The sequence below is a fragment of the Hermetia illucens genome, chromosome 1, assembly GCF_905115235.1.
Source record: "Hermetia illucens chromosome 1, iHerIll2.2.curated.20191125, whole genome shotgun sequence".
NCBI lineage: Eukaryota > Metazoa > Arthropoda > Insecta > Diptera > Stratiomyidae > Hermetia > Hermetia illucens.
In genome coordinates, this window is record NC_051849.1 from 169,538,560 (window position 1) to 169,566,414 (window position 27,855).

Genomic DNA, 27,855 nt, shown 5'->3' on the forward strand with positions numbered 1-27,855 from the left:
TTGCGGCCGAGAGACAAAGGGAAAGCTGATTTTTAATTGTATGTACATATAGAGAAATGAGTTGAGTAGTTTCATGAACTGAAAATAACTGAAGTCGATGGGTAAATTCCGGCACCACCAAGTATGGAGCAAACGGACGGGGGTGGCTTTCAAAATTATAAATCGTCATGATCATCTTCATAAGAGATGGAATTACAGCCAGGCTTCATACTTAACAAGTAAGTATGAAGCCAATTGAACATCCCTAGTGATTCACCAGTGTATGTTCGAAATGTGGTACAGCGAATCAATACTCATCTATAAGATATCGTCCGTTATCTTACTAGGCCGCGCCATGACTGACTAGGCTGCTCCTAAGGAATCTGCGAGGCCAGATAAAAGCAGGTGGATCATTGGTGAGACCTTTCGCTATTATACATGCTTTTTTACCTGGTCTCTGAAAATAATCCGTGATGCTGATGTGAATGCCAGAGGCACTAGCCTTTCAAACTACCGGTCAATGCTGGCGATAGTGCCAGGATGGGTAAAACAACTCGAGTTACACAAACTGCCTTCACATGAACTGAGTATGTGGAGATTGGCGGCAGATCTTGTGCTGGGTCGATAATTTATCTAGGGTCGAAAACCACAGCCGATAACAGTGCTCCGTCCGCAATGTCTAACCATTGGGTCGAAGCATCTACTACACAAGACAATGACCTTATCAGTACCTGTATTCCTCTCCGATCAAGGTTTTTAGCAAGAAAATAGGCGGAATCTTAGTCGCTTTCGGTGGGAAGAATGCTCTTAAAAAAAAATTTATGAGCGATACGGATGATTGCCTGGTTCTGGATAACATCCGCCTTAATAGAGTGCGGTGGACAGACTATGTAATCCGCCTGATCAACGAGCCCATGTAATAACAAGCTGGTTTCTAACTAAGTTGCAATTCATTTACCACCGATTAAGCAAATGAATCAACAACATCATTAAGTTCTTAGATCTTGAGTACTGGAGATCGTGAGATGAACGATTATCGTTACTAGGTAAACCAAACCTGAGGTTCTATTCACCATTTACTTGTAACAAACTAACTAAAGGCAACAATCTGGGCAAGTTATTATGTCGTTTAAAATAATAAACCCACACAAGCTTGCTGGGTTGACCCCATCGTCACTCTGTTCGCCAAGCATTTTTATCAGAGATTTCAATCACCAGAACCGCCTCGAAAATTTCCAGAGAGAGCGCGGTCCTCAGCATTTATATTATACATACAAAATCTTAGAGGTCTCAGGACGAAGCTGCTAGATTTGGGGATATTGGCAGCATACCCTTTGCAGGACATCCTTTGCCTTACTGAAATGTGGCCCGATAGTAATTTTTTTTAACTCTCAGCTTATCGATGGGTTCTAGTTTGCGATATGTCGATTTCGGACAAACTCATAGGCAGAGGTCTTTTAGTTTACGCGAAATAACATATTCCTGTGGTTTCTTTCACCTTGTTAAACACACCTAGCAGATGTTCTCTTAACTGAAAATCCGAATTAAGCATTCATTCTCGGTGGAAACTTTAAATTCCCTCAACTGAATGGACGACTTTTGACAGTCCCCTCGTCTGTCCCAAACATATCACTCCTCCGTTCCTAGCTGTTATAGAGTTCATGAATTCCTGTTTGGCCCTACTATTTAATATCCAATATAACCATAATAACCACCAATCGATTTAGGTTTTCAAAATTCCTTACTTTCGGTTTTTAGTTCTTGGCTTATCTTAAAATTGATGTTCATCATTCCCCTCTTGAAGACGACTTCTATATTAATTGATCCATCGTACAGCTAATATATAAGGTTCAAAACCCAATTTTCATAAAGCCGACTTCCGGGTTTCTTACCTCAGTTGATTGCAACGCAGTCCTCTAAAATTTAGCTAGGAACCAGGCTTTCATATGCTCCGCAGATGCTTACTCGATAATAATATAAGATAATAGCTTTTAGTTTCTCCGGTATTTTCTCCCGAATGCCTCTGCTGCGTTGAGCACTCCAGATACACTCTCTGTGGCTTCCTCGAAATCGATGAGGAGCAGGTGAAGCGAAGACCTAAATTCCACGCGCCGTTCCAAAATGATCCGCAGGGTGTTGATGTGTTCAATGCTGAGGATCCGGAACGGAAACTTGCAGGCTCCCGGGCATCAAACCTTTGAGATGCTTTTTGATCCGTTTCAGGATTATTTTCGCCATTATCTTTGCAAAGGGCAGGTAGCACGCAATTATCACGCTTAAAACGAATCCCCTTCTTTGGCCTCTTAACAGCCATCCCTGACAAATATAAGATCTTTCGTGATGCGGTATACACTTCTGAGGCATTTTCTTCTTTCCTGACCAGCGCAATAACAATTTCCCTTTGGTCACGGCACAGACTACGATTCATTTGGAATTACTCGCAGCGGTCAATAGAGCCTTCAATCCCTTCCGTTCATTGATCTGCTTCCATAGTTCCACCAACAGCTAGACATTATGATGCCCTTCAGGACGTGGCTGATGGCCTGCGTAGCACCTGAGAAAAGAAAATTTTTGATGGTAACCCAATGCCCATCGATATTCTCAGGCGGGTTACTCAATACATTTGCGTCCGATCAGCAAGATAGCTCTCGCACTGTCGAGCGGGAACTGCATAATGGGGGGATTACAGCTCCAATCTGTGAAAAGTGGCGAACACAACATGAAAACGCACATAAGCGATTATAGGATCCTGATCCCTTTCGGGGCCGATGTCAGTGCCCTCTCTTGTTACGCACATCCAGGAGATAATTTCTAAATCTACTGCTGATGCAAAGAGGTCAATTTGAGTGCTCATATGGTGTCGGTTAGTTGGAACTCAACCGACCTTATTGGCAGGCTGTGCGATCGAAAAATGTGCCACCAATGACGAGGCGGTGGAAGCTGTAGAAGTCTTCAAACTACAAGATGGAGAGGAATACTCTCCAGAGTCATCTTACTTCGCTTAGGCACAGAATGTCCAGCTTATATGATTGGAATTTCCACCCGAGTTAGAGAATGGCAGCATTCTAAGGGCCCTTGCTACCGCTGTCGAGGAGCGTGCACATATTTCAGAAGCCAATCATAGTCTGTTTTCGATAGCCGAAAGTGGTAGCTGTGAGGTCAATTCCTATCCAAGCCGTTATTGATGCCACAGATTTCTATCCTTTTTAGTCGCCTTTACAAGCATGGAAAGCTTTTATTATAATTTTAACCCCAATTCACAAGGCTGGCACAAATGTTAGTAAATATTTAATGTTTGTTTTTCCCCTGAAATCTCCTGACACCTGTTTATCACTTGGATGGACAGTCATTAGTTTTTCTTCTTTTTTCCAGCCTTTGTCCCGTTCACAAGCGGGGTCAGCTTGTCGTGATCGGTTTCGCCATTTGGCTCTATCGAATTACCTGACCATACCATCGGAGACGCCTCTCGCAATCTTTTCACGATCAGTGTAACCCAATATCGATCGCGGATATATTCATTTCGGATCAGATCAAAACGTGTGACGCCACTAGTCCAACGCAACATCTTCGTCCCCATTACCGCAAGACGCCATTCACTGTTTTTTATAGTCGGCCAAAACTTAGAACCATAGGGGGCGGCAGAACAGACGACATTGCGGTAAATTTTATTCATTTCGAGAATGATGGGGTCCTAAGTCCGCATCAACTTAATGCTGGACTGGACCAAATGGGGAGCAACTTACTTCCTCTTTTCTGGTCAACGGACCCCTCGCTTAGGGCTTGCACCCAAACTTTTCAAAAAGATTTGAGATGTTCGTTGATATGTCGATCACACCAGTTGTGGAACACCACTTCATTCGGGTTGCGTTAATGCGTGAAGTAATTTCATAACGCAGTTCTCCATTGGCTGATAGCGTTGACTCGCGAATACGTCATTAGTCATAGTCATTAGTTATTTGCCCTTATAAGGATTTTAGGGTAACATTCAACAACCAGCTTCCATTTATAATAATTTTCATGATGTTGACATCCTCAATGGAGCTTAGAGAATATCTGGTTTCGTTTTTCGCTCCTCAGACTGATGTATAACTTCTTCATCCGCAATATTCTAAAGTGTGCCACGATTGTCATGCACTAGAATCAGTTCAGAGGAAGTTTACTTGCTCTCTGCTTTTTAAAAAGAACCTGTCCTGTTCATGTTGCCTGATCACAGCGCAGATCTCTGGCTGATGAATGCGTCCTTTATAAACTATACCAGCCTAATGGGCAGCTGTTTAAGCCTGGAAATTCAGTTCCGTTAATATTGAGAATTTCACCAAAAGGAGCTTAATTCGTGATCACTTGTATAGAGGAGATTTAGACTTTTGAAATGATGTATAGGTTGGAGGGTCTTGGTGCTCGGAAAATGGGCGGAAAGTGGAGAACTCTTTATATGGCGTCCAAAATGCTATTGCTTTCCAGGTTGCTTTCACGGAACTCTTAAGCTGCAGTTACTCCCATGTGCCAAGAATGCTACACAAATACAACCGCTTGCAGTTTGGTCCTTTGTCCTCTTCATTTAATTTATTTAGGAAAAAAGTAACAACTTTCAACTTGAGTGGCAGCCGGGTTGGCCCTTTAAGCGTCATCTTTATTCTTTACAAATAATGACGCAATCATAGGGTGGATCTTAATCAACAATCAGAGTACGCGCCTCGAATGCACATAGATCTCTCAATTTACACATCCTCTTTTCTGCGATGTGTACCCATGTATGAACGCGAAACTGACTTAATAGTGTTTCCAATCACGCTGATGGTTTGCTCTATTAACACTTCATGTCCTTCTCAATATGAGTATATGCGTAAATCAATTATATGCTCTCATCTTTATATCAAATGGTATCATAAACTGATATTCCCAGATACCAAACATCTAAAGTGAAGTGGGGATAGTGAGTGCTTTTCCCTAGTGAATCCCGCAAGAAAGACTCTTGCACACAAAACTAACGACAGCAGCGCGAGTATAGTACAGCAAGGAAGTAGCAAGAAAAAAATCCAGAGTATCTTTTAGTATGATTTTTTTTTGTGCGGGACAAAAGTTAATAGCTTTATTATATGTGCACATCATACCTCCCGTCTGAGTACGTGCATAGGTTCTTGTGTGCACTTCTTGCAGCTATGTACATCATGAGACCATTAAATTCTATAAACTTTAACTCCTGCACTAAGGGTACGTAAGCGTGAGCTCTTACGGTGACTCCCTCAGGTAATATAAAATGCACTGCAATTAAGTTAAGTGCATCATTGGGTAGACTGTAAAAAGCTCGTTTGAAAATCTATTGAAACATGGGTAATGGGACGATGCTGCAGCGCATTCCCAGTAAGAAACTGTTAAGTGTTTCTGAGGTCTTCCCATTAAAACAAGGTTAAATCCGATCCTTCGTTTTGCAACCTCACTTCATTTGAAGTTTTTGAATATTAGCTCCCACAAGAGGTAATGGGTAGTCAATCCAGGCATTTATGATAGAGTCAGCTTGATTCGATCATTCCATCGATAGTTCATCAATAAGAAACATTTACGAAGGAATGCAGCATCACTAACTAAAGCCAAAAGGGAGATTGAAATGCTTCAAGAGCATACATTCCCTCATTTCCACCAGGGGGTCATGGCTCGTGCGCATACAATTACGCCCCCATGACCATTTCGTATAAATTTGCATATAATCGCAAAGAGTGCATGCAAGTTGAATGTGGCGTACTAACTTTCCTGGGCAATAGAAATGATGCACACTCTCGTTTGAGGAAAGTTTTCGAAAGAAGTTAGACACTCTCTTCGTAGATTCGAGCCCTCCGGTGCAGGAAGTTATGTATTTCGTTGAAAGACCTCCCATGTTAGTCATAACGTTGAATAATCGTATTCGAACACTTCAAGTCTAATTGTAAAATGAATTATTTTATTTGTTTTCAGATGATAATGTCTTGGAACGAAATAACGGTAATAAATAGTCACGGACCTTTGATGATTTCTTGATCTTGAGCGTAGAAGATAGGAATTAAAGTTGTTAAGCAATTGTGATCGATTTGTAGCTGCGATGTTAAAGTAATTGCATTGCAAATTAACTTTCAATGTTTCCTTGTATTGCTCTGAGCGGTTCACTTTCGCTTTTCTGTCCTAACTTGTGAATTTATGTACATTTAAATATACGGAGCGGAAACTCAATGAAATATGTCCAAATTAAGAGCTTTGTCAGGTGAAGGGCTATTTAGATTGGGCGGAAGGCGCCTGCATGTTTAAAGCACGATCCGTGAAACCTTTGTTGAAAGTTCGTTTCATGTTCCCGTTTATATATATACACACATAAGTATATAGTATTTTAGTGGCGATTGGTGTCTAAGGAGCTAGAATTTAGAAATTGACAAGTCAAGTGAACTGAAGGAACAGCCTAACCCATCCGCAATGCAACTGGGGAGTGCTAATTCGACCGGCTATGCTGAAGATGAAAACTGTGCCAAATTTTGAGTTCCATAATATCATTATGAAGGTTAATTCATATCAGAATGCAGCACCATTCAGGACATAGGGTTGAATACTTGAAACAATCCTTCTCGCTAGCCAGTCTCGATACTTGGGATTCGGGGGAAATTATATTGGTGCGTAAACAAGCTTTGATTCAGGGGACTCTCCTATGTAACATAAAGAACGTCAACGATAAGATGAAATAATATCGGTGCTAAGACATATCCTGCCGAGATTTTACCTCAGTGCACCGCGTGGATGATTGACCTGGTCAATTCAAGAAGACAGCCGTCGATCAAGCTTTCGAGGTGTTGTTGATAATTTCCAAGATTATTTTAGTTATTACCTTTGCAACAACAGAGAGCACGCAGATACTCTTCCAAATGTCACGATCAAACGGGTCCCTTTTTTTGGCAACTTAACGGTCGTCCATTTCTTCCAATTCCTGGGACAGGTCACGAATGGAAGCACCAGAGTTGTAGAAACCGCAAGTGCAACTATAAATGCCTTTGCGGTGTGATACGGTTAAGAGCCAGGGCGAAATCTTCCTTCTACCTTCTCAGATGCCCGCCATCGTGGATGAGAAGTCGACCGTTAAGGTCTCTCCTAGGACAATCGAAAGGTTTGCGACCACTTGCAAGTTCTTTCGTGATATAAACTTCTGAATTAATACAACGCTCAATACGTTGAACTTCACAGGGTTTCCCTCGGTATCGGTGTTCGAACGAGGCACGCCCGCGATCATCCGTAGTTCATCATCCTTCAGTTCCGTACGATAATTGATCCGCTTCCACGATAGTGTAGTCAGCCAGATCATGTGGCGTCCTTTCGTGGTCGACACCCTGCGTTTCATCCGAGAAAAAAGGTGGGCCAATGCTCATCGAATTTCTCGGACGGGTTATTCAATATATCTGCCATTCGATCAGCAAGAAAGCTGCCCCACTTTTGAGTGGCAACTGGATCGTATAACCGATAGATGTAGAACTTGCAGTGTCGCCACTCTCGAGTCCTATGAGAAGTGGCGGCCGCAACACACAAGCGAACATAAGCAACCATCATCCCTTTCGAAGATGATGTCACTGCTTCTTTTGATAAGCACATGAAGAAGACAACTCTTGCTGCGACGTCAGTTGAAACCCAAATGACCTTATGGCAAGCTCTGTGTTCGAATGTGCCACTAACGATGACGCGGTGGAAGTTGCAGAAACCCACAAGTCCGTTACATGTCCAAGCACATTGTTCTCAAACCCCATCTTGGCATTCAGATCACTCATCACGGTCACAATTTTCCTTTTGAAACGCCTCCCCTGAATTGTGTGCTAAGGTCTTACAGCCAAAATCCTGTCAGGAAACAACTCCAAAGTGCGGTAGCTGTCAGTAAGAAGCCGACATCGGATTCGTGTCTTTCTAGGATACAAAAGCATATTGCCGCGGAACCCTCTCCACAGTCCCACCATATATATATCGTTGAAATTCTTGCTCGAGTTGGAGAAACTGACCACCCTGGGGACCAGAAACCAATCATAATTCGGAAGCCAACGTTCGTAAGCATGAGGTAAGTCCTTATTCGAGGAATTATTAGCATTTCGGTAGTAGTATAGTTTCGAAATTTTCAGGTTGCTAGCCCACAAATTTCCATTACTTTTAAGTGCTTTTGACGACAAGCAGGGAAGAATTTGATTGTATTCTTAACCCCCAACTTTCAGGGCTAGCTTAATTCACAGTGAGATGGAACAATAATGGTTTAATACAGGGGATCCCTTATCATGCGTCCTCTTTAACCTGGGCCTGGAAAAAATAATCCGCAATGCAGATGTTAATGCAACAGGCATCATTCTCTTCAAGTCGACCCAACTATTGGTCTACGCTGACGATAATGACATTATGGGAAGAACAATTCGAAATGTAGTCTAACTTCTAAAGTCTAACTTCATCCAGATCGAGCAGGTGGTGCGAGATCTTGGGCTGCACATCAATGAAGAAGTACATGGTGGCAACGTCAGCGCCAAAAACCAAAGAACGAACAACATCGAATCGCACTGGTCAAACGACAACAATAAAGATAGCAGACTACAACTTTGAGACTGTTGAAAATTCCTCTTATTTCCGCGCACGGTTGTTGGCGGCCACCAAGGTCTATTTCAACTTACAAAAACTGTTTCGCTCGAAACGTATCAACCTCTTAATGCATAAGACAAGGGCCAGTTCTTATGCATTCCTCAAAGACCTGGGTTCTTAGCAAAAAAAAAAAAAAATTTCGAACTCTTGGCAGCGATCGAGAGAAAAATCACCCGAAGAATTTTTGGCCTGAAAAAACAAGCCGGGAAACCGGTAGCTGGACGCTTCAGGTATGAAAGTGTATTTCTTTTATAAAGACATTTTAGTGTGAATTTGCCCCATTAGTACGTGAGAATATCCACTTTCCGGTGATAATGACATTCAAAATCTTGAATTTCCAAAGAAGTGGTAATTTTGGCCCAAGCTAACTTTGTTAGTAACAGTGCGATTTCCACCAAGCTTGGTAGGATCAAGTTCTATATTATAGCCTATATTGTTGCAATTTCGTGGTGCTAGGATGAACTTAAGGGGGTTCTGAAGCCAATTACTGAAAATTATAGCAATATACTATTATTAACTTTATTTGAAGGGATGGAAGCCACCATATGGTGGCAACCTCTTGATTTTTTTCCAGATTTTTTGGTTGGGCAGTTTCTGAGAATGGCTCCGTTAAATAAATGATCAGTTTCGACCCCCTGAACTACTCGCCTTTCCAACAAATTTCAAAAACAAGACCAGCTTCTGCTTGTATGGGGACCCTCACCCCCCTTTTGATGTATGGGGACCTCCCCTTAAATTCGACGTAAAAGAATGTAAGCTTGCCATCCATCGAAGCAAGAGGAAATGCTTTAAGGAGCTCTATTCAGAAGCGGACGTAAACCCCTGGGGTAGTGCTTATAGAATCGTGATGGCACGATTCAGAGCCCGTTCATCTCCACAGATCACGTGTCCCACCCTCTTGCTGAAAATCATCCAGCGGTTATTCCCCCAGCAAGAAGCGAGCACCGACACATTCCAACCACCTCTGAATGTGTCGGCAATTCCGCCAGTCATCAGAGATGAGCTGCTGGGGATCTGCCGTAGAATAGGAGACAATAAAGTGCCGGGCCTGAACCGAGTCCCGAATAAGGCCCTTAAGCTTGCCGTGAAATCCAGACCGGATATGTTCGCTGAGTTGTTCGAAGCGTGGATGTCCGAGGGACTATTTCCTGCGGCATGGAAGCGGCAGAAATTGGTACTTCTGCCTACGCCTGTTAAACCTCCAGGTGAACCATCCTCAAACCGTCTCTTTCAAGCGAGAGAATCAGTGCTGTTAAAAGTTGGCTAAAGAGCTCTGGTCTGACACTTGCGGAGGAAAAAACGGAAGCGGTTCTCATCACTAAGCGCCGGAAGAGAAATTACGCCTGTATTATCATAGAATCAGGAATCATATCATCACTTCCAAGCCGACCATCAAATACTTGGGGGTGGTGATAGACAGGAAGCTTAGCTATAAGCACCATGTGCATTATGTTTGCGACAAATCATCCACTGCAAGTATGGCCCTGGCAAGGATGATGTCGAACGTTGGAAGGCCACGGCATACTTCTAGGCCGCTTATAGCCAGGGTGGTGGTCTCAATGACGCTCTATGCGACTCCAGTTTGGAGGGAGGCGTTACGAATGTTAGTTAACACTCACATACTGAGTGCAGTATACAGAAGGACAGCCCTGAGGGTATGCTCTGCCCTTTACTGTCTCAGATGATGCAGCATTCGTCATCTCTGGAATGATGCCAATTGACATCTTGGCAGACGAGATGGCGAATATACACAATGCGAAGCCAATCCCTCCATTATCGCAAACGAAGAACGCTGAGAGGAAGAGATCCATAAATAGATGTCAAGAGCGTTGGGAACGCTCGGGAAAGAGTCGGTGGACTCACAGGCTCATTCCTGCCTTCAAGGGGTGGTTGTCCGGATAGCTGATTGGTTGGAGCACTGGGTTGCAATACGGAAGGCCGCGGTTTAAATCTCGCTGGTGGCAGCGGGATTTGTATCGTGACTCGAGATCGGATAACAGTCGACTCAGCTGTAAATGAGTACCTGAGTCAAATCAGGGTAATAATCTCGGGCGAGCGCAATGCTGACCACATTGGCTCTTACAATGTTCTATAGTGCACCATTACAGTCTTGAATGAAGTGCTCTAACACATTTCAAGGCCCTGATCCAATATGGATTGTTGCGCCAACGATTATTATTATTATTAAGGGGTGGTTGGAGAGATGGCACGGTGATATTAATTATAATCTCACCCAGTTTCTCACAGGGCATAGAGGATATCTCCAACACCTGCACCGGTTTAAATTGGAGACCTCACCCGATTGCCTAAATTGCGATGGAGTCCCAGAGGACCTACAGCATGTATTCTTTCACTTGTGGAAGAAAGGAGGAATCTAGTGGAGACCCTAGGAGAAGTGCTGGTACCAGAAAACGCCTTGGCGAAAATGGTGGCAGAACAAGAGAACTGGGATGCGGTCAACTGCATGATCGCATCTATCCAAGCCAAACTGCGAAAGACAGAGTAGAGGTCACGTGCGCCGCGTGTGGAAGGAAGGTGAATGAGCTAACTTCGCCCCGTGATGTAATAACTTATCGTGGTTTCGCGGGGCAGGGAGGGAGACGGGGGCGGTTTTAGTGGGTAAAAATCCAACACCCTGATGTGCCCAGACCAGTGTCTTTTGAAGATTTCCACCTCCTGAAAAAAAAGACAGACAGACAGACAGTAAACCGATTTGAATAAGGTTTTGTTTTACAAAAAACCTTAAAAACGCCATTTGTTGTTTTTATCCATGATCCGTGGATCTCGACTACGGTTTGTTAGAAACATGAGTATGAATTCCGGAGAAGTTACATTAAAACAAACAGGCATGCTCTATAAATGTCTTGGGGATGCCCAAAGGATGTGCTTCCCTAAAGATCCGAGGGAAAGGAGAAACATCGGTTGAGGATGTGACCCGTCTCTCCTCCCGATCTTGGGTCGGTTGAGTCAGTTTTTTTAATTTTCCGTTTTTAGCTTCGTGCTTGTATTTCAGGTTTAGTGTTTTTCCAACGCATCGAATCAAAGACATGCAAAATATCGTTAATGACATGGGAGAACCCTAACGTGTTGACGAGGCACTTTACTGAAGCTTAGCCCTCATGGCCAATTTCTCAATTTCTTTAGATTTTTAGAGTAGCTCTGTTTTCCTAGTTGACCTTGGTTATTTCGGATAGTCTCTTGATCATCAATTACATACAACAAGACTGGCCACATGCCCAAACCTACCATTAAGGCCTGTAAATGAAAGGCTCCAACTCTCTTCAAGGTCTGGTTTCAAATTGGACTGTTGTGTCACGGATTTTATTATGATGGTGCCTGCATTTTTAACTGTACAACATCCCCTGTTACTCTGAGGACGCCATTGATTTGACAAGTATCACCTTACCTCAAGGGCACGGTCAATACCATCTTGATTAGACGCACCGTGCTGCTATTCAAACATTTCTTGTAAAGGTCAAGAAAACTATTTGATTCTATTCAATTTTATTAACTGTTCCTTATGTCTACATCTGCTAATATGTTCACTGCATAAACGCAGTAACATTCCTGTCTCCGTGTATTCTGCCATCAAAAGCATTATACCAATGCGGAAAGCCTAGCCTGTATGCCTACCTCTGAAACATGAAAACCGCATTGTATGCAAAATGCATTCTTCTGTAGTCACTTGATTACACGACATTTTAATGAACTTCAACTTGCGTCTGCTGTACAAGAAAATGATGCCTGATCAGAATCACAAGTGATTCTCTAATCGAATCTTGATGATTCGCATGATTGCCGGCTACAAAGCCCATTAGTCTGAGAATGCATTTTGCAAATCTTGAATTCCTCAAAGTCAATAACATCCAAGACGAAGATATGTCTCGTAAGCAAAATTGCAATGTCATTAATAAATCGGAAGCACGTGCTTTTGGTTAAAGGGTATTATGGTGTCCAAGAAGACTTGGACGACCAGTCGGCGCGTGTGGTATGCAACAAACATAATATCACTTACAGCGAAGTGCAGACATTTAGCAATGCAGCAAGTAAGAATTAATCTCTATGACTACGTGAGGGACAGATGGGAACACTTACTGTTGGGATTTTCTGCCTTTGCCATCTTTTCGACGCCTTCTCTTGTTGAAAAGTTGCGCCATTTCTGCTCGGTGAGGCTTCCTAGCTCATCAATCGGCTCGTCGGCGAGGAAACTCTGCAAGAAAAATTGGAAACACACATTCACAATTTTGATATAGATTGAAAAGGAGAGGAAAATATTTTCAAGTTCTGTCCGTGTTTGATGTTAATCAAAGTGCCATCGTTCTTACTGAAAGTCAAGTTAATCTAACATTTCTTTGCCTATCCAATTCGAAACGGCGGAGTTCGCCATTATATTCTAGAAAGTCCCTGAAGTGCACTTGTAACTTTGAACCCCAGTGGCAGTTCTCAACGAAAATCTACATTTATGGTCCAACTAATTAAGTTCACAGACGACCTACATAGAAAAAGAAATATCATCCAAGCCTACATAGAAAAAGAAATATTATTCAAAATTCTCTTCCGTGCCCAATTACGTGGTTCCTTCCTGCAAGCTAAATTTCATCATAATCCTTCTGACACTTTTCGTCGGCCGCAGAGTTTTGAGTATTGCAAGAACCGTCCCATATACAAATGCTACCCAGAGGATTAAAAACTTATTGCAGTTCCGCCACTCCTGCCTATCATAATAACCGACCACAATGTGCCATACTAAAAGGGGACCTTAAAGAGCTCTTCAATGTCTGCCGCGGGAAAACACAGCACAAGGAAAAACTCGTTCAGGATCCTTGACAAAAGTTAAGCAGAAGTTTGGACAGAAGATACGAATAAAATTGTCGATTTTATTATTACATGCTTAGCAAATTCCGTAGCGAAAACATAAGTAGAAATTTTCCCTGCTGGAAGTGAGCATGGAAAGTTCCCTCTTAGTTTGAATTGAGAATGAATTTGAAATGAACCGTTAAAAAAAATCAAATGGAAATAAGAGGAGGAAATAATTGGTGAAAATTTCAAAAGTTTTTGCGTTAATGAAGTGCAACTAAGTACTTCTATTGAAATTTGACCTATTGAATTTTTCCGGGCAGGAAATTTCCCATATCCATTATTCTTTGGAAATGGGAAGGCCAATTAGCGATACTTTCGCACTAAGCTTATTTAAAATTACTTCAGAGCGATGAATGGTGGGTCCGCAATTGGATACAGCTTTTTCGGAACTTTATTGAAAAGCTGAATCACGTGTAATAGCCAGCGACCTAATTGGCTCTTTAGAAATGAAATTTTTGAATAAAATGTTTCTCAGTGAATGGAGTTAATAAAACAGTATTTATTTTGTAGGCGGGCGAATTTTGATTCAGTGGCAATTTAAGAGCTTGAGTTTCGAACCATTAATAATTCAGGCTACATATTCGATTCCATGGGGGGAGATATAGAGATAGTTTTTGATAGATGTTAGATCATCTGATTTTACTGGTTTTTCTAGGAATAGAAGAAGGATACTGCCCTCTCCTTCCCGCCTAGCCTTCCTGGGGGCTCCAGTCGGGTCGGGAAGAAAATAATGAGTGGACTTACTCAACAGGCGAGAGTATAAGGAGAGATATAAAGGTGAATGAAGGCTACGCACTCGGGAAGTCAAGGCTCGAAACGGACCCTCTTTTCCAAAATTTGTAATTTTTACCACTGCATTTCGAATATTAAAAGCTCCATGTGATGGCCTTACATTCAGGATATTCAAATGAATAACTTAGCATGTAGTAAGACATAAACTCCGCCATGCTATTAACATAGTATGCTGGTCCCAAGCCCAGGTAAAGGAGGAGGGTTTGAGGCAACGTACTCTGTACTATCCTCAGTAAAACAAAAATAAAATGCTGAGATCAGGGAAAGAGATAAATAGAGTATAGTTGGATTTATTCTACTATGCAAAATCCTACCTGATCTCTCTTGGTGACAGGCCCCGCGACAGGTCGACCAAGAAAATGCATAGAATGTCGTTACAAACATGATGATCGGATTAAGTCAGAGGCCTCGGAGAAATGCTAGGGCGTCCACCTCAGTCGACGCGGCAGGACGGGCCCCGGTCCTGTCGAGAAATGGGCAAGGGTTCTTGACGCATGGACGGCGTCAGGACGTAAGCAAGTTAGTCCGCACACAACGAACAAAACAAATACGTGTCTGCACGCTAAATGTTGGTACCCTAACTGGAAAGACCGAGGAACTCGCAAGAGCCCTTCGGAAAAGGTGCATTGACATTTGCGCTCTGCAAGAAACCCGATGGTCTGGTTCCAAAAGCTGCGACATTGAACGCGAACGCGGTAAAAATGGCTACAAACTTCTCTATTTTGGTAACCCACACACTCAATATGGTGTTGGCATTGCCATCTCAGAGGGTTTCCGTGATGCCATTAAAGAAGTCGAACGATTTGATGATCGGCTGATGAAGCTCACCATTATATCAGCTGATCGCACTATTCACTTCTTCACCGCGTATGCACCACAGACAGGTCGACCTGATGCCGAGAAAGATGCCTTCTGGCAACTTCTCGATGAAAAGACTTGTCACGTGCCTGCTGATGATTACATAATCATTGCCGGCGACCTTAATGGTCATGTGGGTGAAAAGGCAGACGGTAGCAGGTGCCATGGGGGAAAGGGGTTCGGAGCGCGCAATGAAGGTGGCGAACGTATAATCGATTTTGCGGACACCCATGACCTTGTACTTATGAATACATGGTTCATCAAAAGATTGTCTCATCTTCCCACATTTTATAGTGGGAACAATAAAACGCAAATCGACTATATTCTCATAAGACGCCAACATTTTACCACTGTCACTGATTGCAAAGTCGTTCCCTATGAGACCATCGCACCTCAACATCGGCCGTTGATTGCTGTCCTGCGAATTAAGCCACCGATAAAACGGCGTGAGGAACGCACTGGCCCGCCGCGCATTAAATGGTGGCGATTTGGTGAGAAGAACGAAGAAACGGTCTCACTCATACGATTGCCAACCATTACGAATGTGGAAGAATCATGGAACCAAATGAAAGACACGATCCACAAAGCGGCCTCTGCAACCCTCGGGGTCACCAAGCCGGGTAAGCGGTACATCAACCGAGATACTTGGCTTTGGAATGATGATGTTGAAATGAAGGTCCGTGAAAAGAAACGCCTCTACCACAAATTTCTCGACGATAAAACGCCTGCTAATTGGCAAATTTATAAGAATGCCAACCGGGAAGCAAAGAAAGCGGTCGCTGTCACCCGAGCGAACCATTTCAAAAATCTTTACGATAAACTGGACACTCGGGATGGCGAGAGAGATCTGTACCGACTTGCTAAAAGCCGTGATGAACGCACACAGGATATCGAACACTTCTGTTGTGTTAATGACAAGAACGGTACTTTGCTTACTGATCGTCGAGCCGCGACGGATAGATGGCGAGAATACTTTGAGCAGATTTCAACTGAAGAATTTGCTCATCCTCCACTTCCACAATCATTGCCGACATTTGGAGCAGTTCCACCAGTCAGCGTAACTGAAGTCGAGGAGGCAATAAAACAAATGAAATCGGGGAAAGCAACAGGACCTGACGACATCGCATCTGAGCTCTGGAAAGCAAAGAGCTGGGACCCAACACCGTGGCTCAGTGAATTCTTTAACCGGGTTATTCAGGAAGGAAGAACACCATCTGACTGGCAAGAAAGTACCACTGTTCCAATATGGAAAAAGAAAGGTAGCCCAGCAGAATGTTCAAATTACCGTCCGATCCGGTTACTTTCCCATACCATGAAGATTTTTGAACGCATTCTTGACAACCGTATTCGCGAAATCGTTGAAATAACCGTGAATCAAGCCGGATTTGTCAAGAACTGCGGAACTACTGACGCAATACACACTGCGCGGTTACTCATGGAGAAACACCGTGAGAAGCATCGCCCTCTTTACATTGCCTTTCTGGATCTTGAGAAAGCGTTTGACCGTGTGCCACACGAACTCATCTGGTATGCTTTACGACAACACTTCGTGCCAGAAGAACTCGTGCGCTGGGTTCAATTGCTCTACCACGATCCGAAAAGTAAAGTTCGAAGTATGGCGGGTGTATCAAAACCGCTTCGTGTCTCTGTTGGAGTTCATCAAGGAAGTGCCCTCTCACCACTCCTCTTTGTCCTTGTTATGGACACCGTCACACGGGATATCCAACGTCCAGCGCCCTACACACTGCTTTATGCAGATGATGTTTTTCTAGCATCTGATAGCAAAAATGATCTCGAGCAACTTGTTCAAAAATGGAATGATCGCCTCATGCAACACGGTCTCAGATTGAATTTAAACAAAACTGAATTTTTGACGACCGATCCCCATGAAACAGGCACAATCACTGTCAGCGGCAGTGATCTGCCCAGAACTGAGCGATTTAAATACCTCGGGTCAACGCTATCAGCCAATGGAGAGCTGCGTTATGAAATTGCTTCACGCATTAACGCAACCTGGATGAAGTGGCGTTCCACAACTGGTGTCCTTTGTGATCGACGTATCAACGAACGTCTCAAATCTAAAATTTACCGCAATGTCGTCCGTCCAGTCGCTCTCTATGGTTCTGAGTGTTGGCCGACCATAAAAGACAATGAACGACGTCTTGCGGTAATGGAGACGAAGATGCTACGTTGGACTAGTGGCGTCACACGTTTAGATCACATCCGAAATGAGGATATCCGCGATCGTTATGGGGTTGCACCGATCGTGGAAAAGTTGCGAGAGAGGCGTCTTCGATGGTATGGTCACGCAATTCGTGCAAACGAGAATTCACTTGCCAAGATTGGTCTGAACATCGAAGTCGATGGTAAACGACCAAAAGGCAGACCTAAGCAACGGTGGCTTGATACGCTGGACGGGGATTTGAAAGCCTCGAGATTGCACCCAGATCAGGCATTCGATAGAGCCAAATGGCGAAGCCGATCACGACGAGCCGACCCCGCTTGTGAACGGGACAAAGGCTGAAGAAAAAGAAGAAGAAGCATGTAGTAAGACATAAGCTTCTATATCGCATGGAAAATTGGTTTGAACTTAAATATAACATGTAAATTCACCCGTGTTCGTACCAACAAAATTATATCTTTCGTATGGAATCAAAAAGTTTTGAGCCACACAGTTATTTTCATACTGACTCAGGCACATGAAAACCAGTAAATCAGCAAATAATAAGTTTTAAAGATTCCTCTCTATCGAAACGGAGGTTTCAAGGATTATAACATAGCAAAAGTGTGTGTGGTGCCACGGTTAGTACATTGACCTTAAGGTGACTAACATTTAGTATTGAAGCTACTTGTGATATCGTGAAATACTACATTATGTTGATCATAAAGTTAAAATTATATTTCATATCATATGATTCAAGCCATCCAAAGGGTGGTCAAGGTTTAAGAGTTTTACATCAGTACCTCCTGTGTAGGCATAATTCCATGGCCCCCTTCGGACACGGATTGATTTGGAGGCCACAAACAGAGTCCATGCTGTGATTCGAAGTGGATGCGAAGCCTATTTCGGCTACAATTTAGGGGTATGGTCAATGAGCTATAAAGCGCAATACCACGCATTGAGATCACGAGAAGTTCTGCTCGCGGCATGGGCGTAATCACAACAAGCATGAAGCTCCCACAAAAGGACCAACCGTACATAATCGGGCTGAAAGCACACTCCCCAAGATTTCTCCTGGAGCATATGCTTTTAGAGGGTTATTCCTGTTCCCGTGATATTACATAAAATCTGGTTAGACTGCGTGACAAGAGCCAAGGGAAAGAAATTTATGGGGTAGCAACTTGCAAGTTGTGAAACTTTACTGCTACCGAAACATCAACAGCTCCTCGGATAGGGGCTGATCTCATGGTAACGACTTTTGGCTATCTAAAACGGACTATGTTTGGTTTCTGGAATATGTGTACGCTCCTCAACAACGGTAACGAGGGACCTTAGAATGCTCGCTTTCTTCAGTTTGAGCGGGAATTCCGGGGATATAAGTTGGACATTCAGGGCCCAAACGAAGTAGGATGCTGGAACTCTGAAGAGTACTCCTCTTCCTCTTGCAGCAATGTGCTTTACTCTCGAAAGCCAGACGCGAATCCTGTGTCGGGCTGCTTCTGATTTCTATTGCATATAGCCCGAGGAATCCTGAGAAGTTTAGTAGTGTATGCCGTGATAAGAGAGAATTTACTATTGCGCTGGTCGTGGAACCGGAAGATGCCGCAAATCGCAATGACTTCAGAACTATATACCTCATCATGAAAAATCCTGCATGCTTTTGATCCTCCTCTGAAGGACGTCAACGATCCACTTCTCATCTACGATGATGAATAACAGAAGAGGTAGAAAGGACACTTCACCATGGTTTTGAACCTTATCACATCCGGTGAAGTTCCTCCTCTTTAGGTGAAATGGCTAGTCACAGTAATATGCGGACAGGAACTGCTCCTCCAAGCGGAAGAGAAATCATTTCAGTCACCAATGCACTTAAACGAAATAAACCCGCTGGGCTTGACGGTCTCCCCGCAGATCTCCCGCTCGTACAGAAATTTTGAGATTTCGGGACGTTTTCCAAAGAGAGGAAAAAGGGGATGATCGTCAAGATGCCAAAGAAGGCGACCTGTTTTGGGTCTGATAATTGGAGTGGTATCTGCGTGTTCCTTGCCATTGCAAAGATAATAGCTAAAAACATTCTGGAACGCATTAAAGAACATCTTGAAAGCTTAATCGACAGAGAGTAGGTTGGTTTTCGCGCCGGATCCTCTCGCATCAATACCCTGCGGATCATTTTGATACAGTGGCGTAGAGTTTAGATCTTCTTTATATCTGCTCTTCATCAATTTCGAAACTCTTGCGATAGTGTGAATAGGAAGTGTATCTGAGGCGCTCTACGTAGGAGGAGCATTCCAGAGAACCTAACAGCTATTGTCAGAGCGACATTTACCTCGGAGGATTTCGAGGTCCAAAGGGGAATCTGCCAGGGTTGCACAGATATTATTTCTTCTTCTACCGATAAGTAAATGTTTTCATACTGCCTTGTCGGGAGGACGTGGAGGGGTTGAATGGACAATGACATCTTTCCTCAAACACCTCAACTACGCTGATGACATCTGCTTTCTCTCTCACCGGGTCATGTGAAAAGAGAGGCAAGTGAGTTGAACTGAAGGTAAACACTAATAAAACCAAGGTTCTCAGTTTGATGATTCTTTGAATTCTACCTATCTGCATTAAAGGACTGGAATGGATGTTACCAAACGCATTAATAGTGGTAGATCCGCTTTCTCTATCCTGTCTAAAATCTGGAAATGCAGCTATCTCAACATCAAGATCCAGTTGAGACTGTTCTGTGTTAGCGTTTTTTCCGTGTTGCTATATGCACATGAAATAGCACATGAAAAGTGGACTCCACTGTTACCAAAAACACAAGCTTTTGTTACCAGTTTTTTGCGTCGTGTCATCGGAGTGCGCTAGTCTGACGTTATCTTAAACGAATAACTTGATCGGCGTACAGAACTGACACTCTTACGCACTTTGACCAGAAGGTGGAAGTGTCGGTGAATTCACCATCCCACATTAAACAGGGGCGACAATTGCTTCACTGGCACCATGCAGTGGAATCTGCTCTCCCAGGGTGACCGGCGAGTGGGTCGCCCCAAGGGCACTAGGATCAGAACAGTAGAGGTGAAGCGCGATCGTCTCGGGAAGTCGTGGGGGAAGCTGAAGCGCATCTAACCACGGTAACCGTCAGCAACGGGGCGTAGGTGTAGTTGATGCGCTATACTGCACGAAGGGGTAACCGGCGACCATATAGGATCGCAAATGTTGACTCTCTACAATAGATAGACAATCAAGTCTAAATAACGATGAAATTTATTGAGTAATACCATAGTTGTGGATAAAATCCGTCTAAATAGGCGGCGATAGGCTGGTTATTTGATTCGTACGGGTAATAATGATCCAACCCGCAAAAGTCTACAGGGGCAATATCTATGGTAGAAAAAGAAGACGAGGCAGATCCTGCCTCAAATGGAACGATGGCGTAGGCCAGGATGCCAGACAGCTTTTAGGGATATCGAATTGGTGGACCTCGGCGCAAATCCGGGATGTTTGGAGTCCCTTACTAAGGAAGGCCTAGACCCAACACCTGTTGTTGTGCCGTGGGTGAAGATGATAAACGCGACTTGTTTTCTCTGCTCTGGGTTGCGGATAATGACATGACCCACCGGGTTAGCTACAAATACAGCAGGTTAATCCTCCAAATAAATGGCCGTAGAGAAATATAACGTTTTCCTCTGTTTGTGTTTTCCTTCCCTTTACGTCCTTTTCTTGTGGAATAATCCTTCTAAACAAATTCGTAAACTGAGGTAAAGGAATCGACGCGCCTGTAAATACCGGTCACTGAAATTCTCAATGTGCTGAAGCAAAAACAGACAACATTCAAAGGGGATTTGATAGAATTTCCACTAGCTCCGACTAGGAAAGTAGTAGAAAGAGCCGACTCAGCCAATGCAATTTAGAAGCAGCATGGCTTCCATTACCTTATATGGTTAGTCAAGATTGGTCTGCATAGTCAAGTCTATGGGAATTACCCAGAGATTGATCGAAATAGCGACAAATGAATCAAAATAGCGCTGAATCAATACTCGGGATGGGAATTTCAAAACAATTTGATTCCACCTGGACTGAATGTATGACCGAGAGAGGTAGCAAACCCGACTCAAACGAGCCAAACAAAGAAAAAACAAGTCGAAAACAGGAAGCTCGATGCTTCAGGTATGAAAGGTTTTGTTTATTTCTTATATAAGTATATTTGACTACAGGACTATCTCATTTGACCGTAGCCCGCCCCGGGGGTTTCTAGTCAATTTCTTAAAAACGGGGTAATGTACTATTATTAACTTAATTTGAGCAGATATCGATATGAGGAGTATTTTGAGGCGTGGCCATCATATAGAGGCAACTTTGTGATTTTTTCAAGGTTTTTCGGTTTGAGAAATGACGATGATTTCCAGAACACAACCCCCACCCCCTTCCTTTCCCTCCTTTCCAACAAATGTCAAAACTAACACTGTCTTCGAAAACTACTAATCCTTTCATTTGATATCCAACTACAACTCCATTACTACATTCGATGAAAAAAAATTTTGCGTCCGCCTTTTGCATGTATGGAGACCCCCAACAAAAGTGCGGCGTTCCCACCACCCTTTCAAATTTCATGTTAATCGGTATCGCCGTTTTTGAGAAAAGCGCGTGCAACAGACACACAGTCAGACAAGCAGGCAGACTTCTGTGGTTTTGGAAACCATTGGCCTATGCAGTAGTCGGAATGATACCGATTAACATTTTGCCGAATAAGCTGACCCACATCTATAATGGAGTCGATTCTTCCCCTGATCGACGCGTGAAAAACGCCGAAAGGCGATAATCGTTAAGCAGGTGACAACAACGGTGCGGAAGGTCGGAAAAGGGTCGATGGACCCACAGGTTGGTTCCTAGTATCAAGATGTGGACGCAAACAAAGAACGCATGGTGAGACAGTTATGATCTTACGCACGGGACATGGTCAATATCGTAAATACCTCTCTAGATTTAAACTGAACAGCTCACCTAACTCACCTGTTTTCTTCCATTTGCTTAGATTCGCCGAGTAAAGGAAGCGTCTAGAGGAGACAGTGGGAAGGAGAGAAGCAACGGAAAGTATAATTGGAAAAGTGCTAACGCGCTAGGAGAAACGGAATGTAATTAACGACATGGTGAGGCGGACTCAGTGCAGGTTGACAGAGGCAGAGGAGGGGAAAAGGCGCGGTTTCAAATTCAATCTATGAACGAAGGGAGAGGCTAGATTCATGTCCCGCACGAGATGAAATACTTTGCGGAGGTTCAGCGGGGAAGAGATTAGAGGTTGGTTTTAGTGGGTAAAAATCCCACACCCCAGTGCCTTTGGAACATTTCCACTTCGGAAAAAGTGACACTAATTAAGTTACAGTGGCTCAAAGTTGGCTTTTCCATATAATTTTACTGCAACCCAAAATATTAAATATTAATATCACACTAAAGTAAATAGTTTGACATGCTAAATACACATGTGCACTGCAGACGTACAAATGGGACAAGCGTCGAGCATTCGGTTTTCGACTCGTTAAGTATTTGAAAATACTTTATGTCTGCGAATTATATTCAACCCCAAACTTTTTCAGAACATTTTACACAAGGACAAAAATGAGCAGACACTTGCTTCTTAATTAGTACTATCTGTCATAAAACGGGTAGGAACTTGGACTTCCCTCTACGCCGAAAGAAATTCAAAAATACTCCAATTAATCTGCCACCATAGATGGTTCCAACCGCGCTTGAGAGAAGAGGCGGAAAGAGTCATTATAGTCTGAATGGCCGTCTAGCACTAGACTTCTCACCGGGTGAACGGTATTGAAGTAGTAGATACATCAGTGAGGTAGTGAGACTCTTCTGAGATGGGAGCTGAGAATTCATTCAAAGTATTTTCGGTTGGCAACAAAAAGAAGCTAAAAAGGATATAGATTTGTAGCCATTGTAGAATATTCAATTTTCAGATTACATTTATATTACAGAAACGATAACCATGCCTCCGATGATTAAGATCTTCGGCCATGACTTTTTATTTTCGAGAGTGCATTGAAATGGTCAACTACTCCTAGACAACGGCATTGAAACCCTCCAGAATAGTCGCTTTATCCGGGTAATTCCAGCTGTGTAAGTTGGACATTCTGGGAATAAATGAGATAGAATTATGGATGTCCGCAGAGAGCTCCTCACTCTCTTGCGGTATTGTATTATTGTACTCTGAAAAGCTTGCCGTGAATGCAGCGATGGATTAACGCGAACTGCTTTGCGTCTATATGTTTTGGTCTCCAGGATTAGACAAAACCCTGAGTGCGAGGTGCAAGTCTAGAATCAGGAACAGTCTAATAGTATAGCGCTACATACAAACGGGGTGTGACGTTTGGAACATGCAATGAGATCGAACACAATACGATCAGCAGTAGATTTAGGAGTTATCTTCTGGATCCATGCAACGAGAGAGATGACTACTTATTCACGTACTGCAGAGAACCATCTTTCCGACTGGGCGACACACATCTTGAGTAGTATTCGGGGAGCTGTTCAGGATAGTGATGATTACTCGAACGGTTTAAAAGTGCTTTTTTGTTTCTGACCACACCGTGGACGTGGATTGAAAGACGTGAGGAGTTGAAAGGTAAAGGCAGCGCACATCATTTAGGAACAGTGTGCGGAGTTTAGATGTTCGCTTCACGTGCTCTTCATCGATTACGTGAAAGCTTTCGGCAACGTGAATGGGAAATGTATCTGGCGTGTTCCACGTGACAGAAGCGTTTCGGAGAAACTAACAGCTATTATTAGAACAACATACGATGGCGTAAAATGTCACGTACTGCATCGAGGTAAAATCTCAGAGGAATTTGAGGTGCAAAGTAGAGTCTTGTTTCTCGATGAAGTTCTTTGGGCTGTCTTATCCTGAGGATCACCAACAAAGCCAAAATTCTCAGCCTGACGGGTGATTCTGTCCCAGCAGCGTTAATGGGAAGAATATCGGAGGCATCGACCAATTTGTATAGCTAGCATGGTTTTCGATGGCACCGAACTGGAAGTCGCTCTAATTCCCCTTTACTGCCTTGTCTAAAATCCGGAAATGCAGTGATATCAACACCAAGATCAAGTTGAGATTGTTCGGTGTTAATATTCTACCTGTATTGTTATGCGGAATTTTGACATGAACTGTTACTAAAGAGCTCTAAGCCTTCATGATTTATTTGAAACCAACCATCGGGATATGCTGGCCTGATACTATCTCGAACGAAGAACTTGGTCAGCGTTCAGATAATGACCCGTGGGCGATGTGGCTTCCACACACATTAAGGAGGAGCGACAATTGTATTGCTGACTATGCCATGCAGTGAGTCTCACTTTTCTAAATTGGCCGATAAATGGGTCGCCCCAAGGACACATGGCGCAAAACAGTAGAGGAGAAATGCGGACATCTCGGGAAGTCGTGGGGGATTTTAAACGTGTTTCAGCGAGCCGTGAACGATGGCGAGTAGGTGTGGGTAATGTGCTATGCTCCACCAAGGGGAGAATGGAAATCATATATATATTATATATAATTTCCCGTGTCCTGCCAGAGAGTCGTTAAAGTCTTGTTCGAACGCAGAAAACTTTAAAGCTTAATCTGTTTTTATTGTCTATTTAGGCCTCTCTTCTTCCTTAGTACTTCGGCAGATCAAATTGGTTCTTGGCCTTCAAAATACTTGCCTTGGGTCTTCTCAGTTCAATCGCTGTACATTCCATTTATAATAATATATTATTGACACCATAATCCAATTGGATCAGAGCCTTAAAACATGTTACAGCATTTCAGTTAAGATCGTAACAGCAAACTACAGGACTAAAATGCCCGGTGAGAGGAAAGCAGAAACACTCAGGTACTCATTAACAGCGGCATCAACTGGTATTCGACATCAAGCCACAAAACAAATCCTTCTGCAAGTGGAGGGCTTTGGAAGGCGACACACCTATAGCTTAGTCGTTAGAGCGCTGGGCTGTTGTTGCGACAACTCAGCAAAACTGAATCCTTCCTTACTGTTTTTGAAACTTCTCGTGCAATGACTCCTTGAAAGGGGGTCTACTGCCAGTTTCGTGTCTCGCACCCATATAGCAACGCAGAAATCATTTCATTGTTGGGAGGACTGAATAATGCGTTTTATTTGTTTGTAAGATTTTGAATGTCGTCGTAGTTGTTTCCATGTCTACCAAGGTTAATAAGATATATAAAGTGCTACCAGCAGAAGAATAAAGTAAGTTTAAAGTAACCCTTCCTGGAGATGAAGTCCTGGTTTTGACTGACGTATATATTAATTAATTAATGTGTTAATTGAAATGTCAGTAAAAAAGTGATATCTACGTAGCTCATGACCATTTCCGGAAATATTTTCCACTTGCCTCTGAGCAAGTGCATCTGTGCTGCTGCTCCTTTTTCCAGATTGAAGTTATGTTGGCATCGTGAAAAATGCGCCCGTAAATCATACATTCTGTTGACTTCTCCTGTGCAGAGCGATTTTCTTTACAACAATTCTAAAAATACTTTTTTCATGCAAAAAATTTGAAACAATACCAAGCTATTCCGTGAGTTTTCCCATAACTAACTCAGTTTTCACCACTCCTTCAATTCTCTTTACTTTTTTGTATTTTACTCTTTGTACCAACAACGGCAGATGTTCAGAAGATGCAATTTAAGAAATGGTTAAGAATGTACTATAAAATTCTGAGGAAACACCCCCCGCTGTTTTTAGTTCAAGACAAGCCGTTAAAGGCTCGAGGCTCTAATGTGTTGGTTGGTATTAGGCTAAATTGCATTTGTTTCATGGCTTTGTTGATGGTGGGTCGATTCATAATGTTGCACGGGGCTAAATACACGCCCGGTATTGTTGCTATAAAGTTGTAATTACCACAGAAAATTTCCAAGGAGGCAATTTTGTTGTAATAACTGCGGTAGGTAGAGAGCTGGAGCTCGGATGGCATGGGCTTGGAGGAAATAGTTATATGACATGTTCGGTTTAAATTCGTTTTTAATTAGTTCAAGATTAATGCAGCGTATTTTATACTAGATATCTTCCTTTAATTATTCTCTGATTGTATAGGCAGCAGCCAGTTTTATCATTAACGTACTTCGAGAGTATAGAGGCTGGGAATGTGTAAGGTTGCAAGATTTCCGTTACTATTTCCATTAATTGCTTAATAAGGAAAACTTATATTATCAGGCAATAAGCACAGCTTGATGTTCACATTTAATTTCATAATCAACAATTATACCCAAATTGATTTAATTTGTGACATTAATTCCATTTTGGGTCATTCTTATCATCCCAAACCTTAATTGCCAATCAAAGCCTTCAAGTATCTGATTGATTGATTAACCTACCTTAATTTTTATATGCAATCATAAAAGGAACCGACCGCCACCAAAAAAGATCCAATTGAACGTCTTCATTAATCGATAAGGCGCCATAGACAATTTTCGTCTCAACCATTAATCATATCAATTCCTCTAGTGGTTGATGCCATGTCAAAGAATGACATGTTTAGTGGCACGCACACATTCTACACCATCTGCGCGGCAGGGACCTACCACAAAGCATTCCTAAAAGACCTGGAAAAGCAGATGAGTGCCTGAAGGGATGAGTATACTAAGGGCAAACTATGTAAAGAAGGTCGTAGTAATTATTTAGGTATTTAGTGGAAATCACCGAAAAATGATTTATTTTTTGTGGAGGTAAGAATTTTTGACAGTTGAACAGGTGTAATGTTCACAGTTCATGTAGTGATTAGATTACTAGGTACACCAATTGACCTCCAATACAATTACTGTCAATTGCTTTTTTGGACATTTTTGATAGCGGGAATGACAAGTAAGAAATGTCTAAGATCTCTTTGTTCCAGTTATTTTATTATTTCGAAAAAAAATAATAGAATCAATTCCAATTCTAGTTTTAATTTTAGATGCCTAGTCTAAGGAATGTTTCTAAGTGATGGTTTCATCTGGCTACGCGAGGATCTTCATCTTCATTCACAAATGTTTCCTTTTACGGCACACAGTGCCCACGAAGTCAAACCTTTCATGTTTTCTTTTTAAATTTCATAAAAAGACGATTCTTAAGATTCATTATCATCAATAGAGCTCAGTGGTTAGAGCACTAGGCTGTCCTACCGGGGGTCGCGCTTCAAATCTTATTGCTGGCAGTGAAATTTGTATCGTGATTTGAGGTCGGATAGCAGTCGACTCAGATGTGAGTCAACTCAAGGTAATAATCTTGGGCGAGCGCGATGTTGACTACACTGCCTCTTACAAGGTACTATAATCCTGTAGTGCACCGTTACGGTCTTGAATGAAGTGCTCTAATACACTTTAAGGCTCTGATCCCATTGGATTGTTGCGTCAACGATTATTATTATTAAAATTGGTCCACCCATATACCAGAGCGTACGTTCTCATAAGTAGCTGTCCACAATGACTGCGAAATAGGTGGAAACATCAATCGTCGCCAGGGACTTCTGTATATGACCCAAATTGAATGCTTTTTTTACGTCCAGGATTGCTGCCATAGAATATTTGCTGGTGCTAGCCTTTCTATAAAGTGCATTTTTAGCCAAGCCAG

At 42.8% G+C, this 27,855-nt stretch overlaps 1 protein-coding gene across 2 annotated transcripts in view; it reads right to left on the reverse strand.

Annotated features, from left to right (window-relative positions):
- The window catches only part of LOC119661602, a 99,453-nt gene that overhangs the window by 30,280 nt on the left and 41,318 nt on the right, over nt 1–27,855 (reverse strand). For both annotated transcript variants that reach the window (XM_038071003.1, XM_038071002.1), the window contains exon 3: nt 12,691–12,805. In XM_038071003.1, coding sequence (XP_037926931.1) covers nt 12,691–12,805 — 115 coding nt within the window. The remainder of the gene's footprint in view (nt 1–12,690; nt 12,806–27,855) is intronic.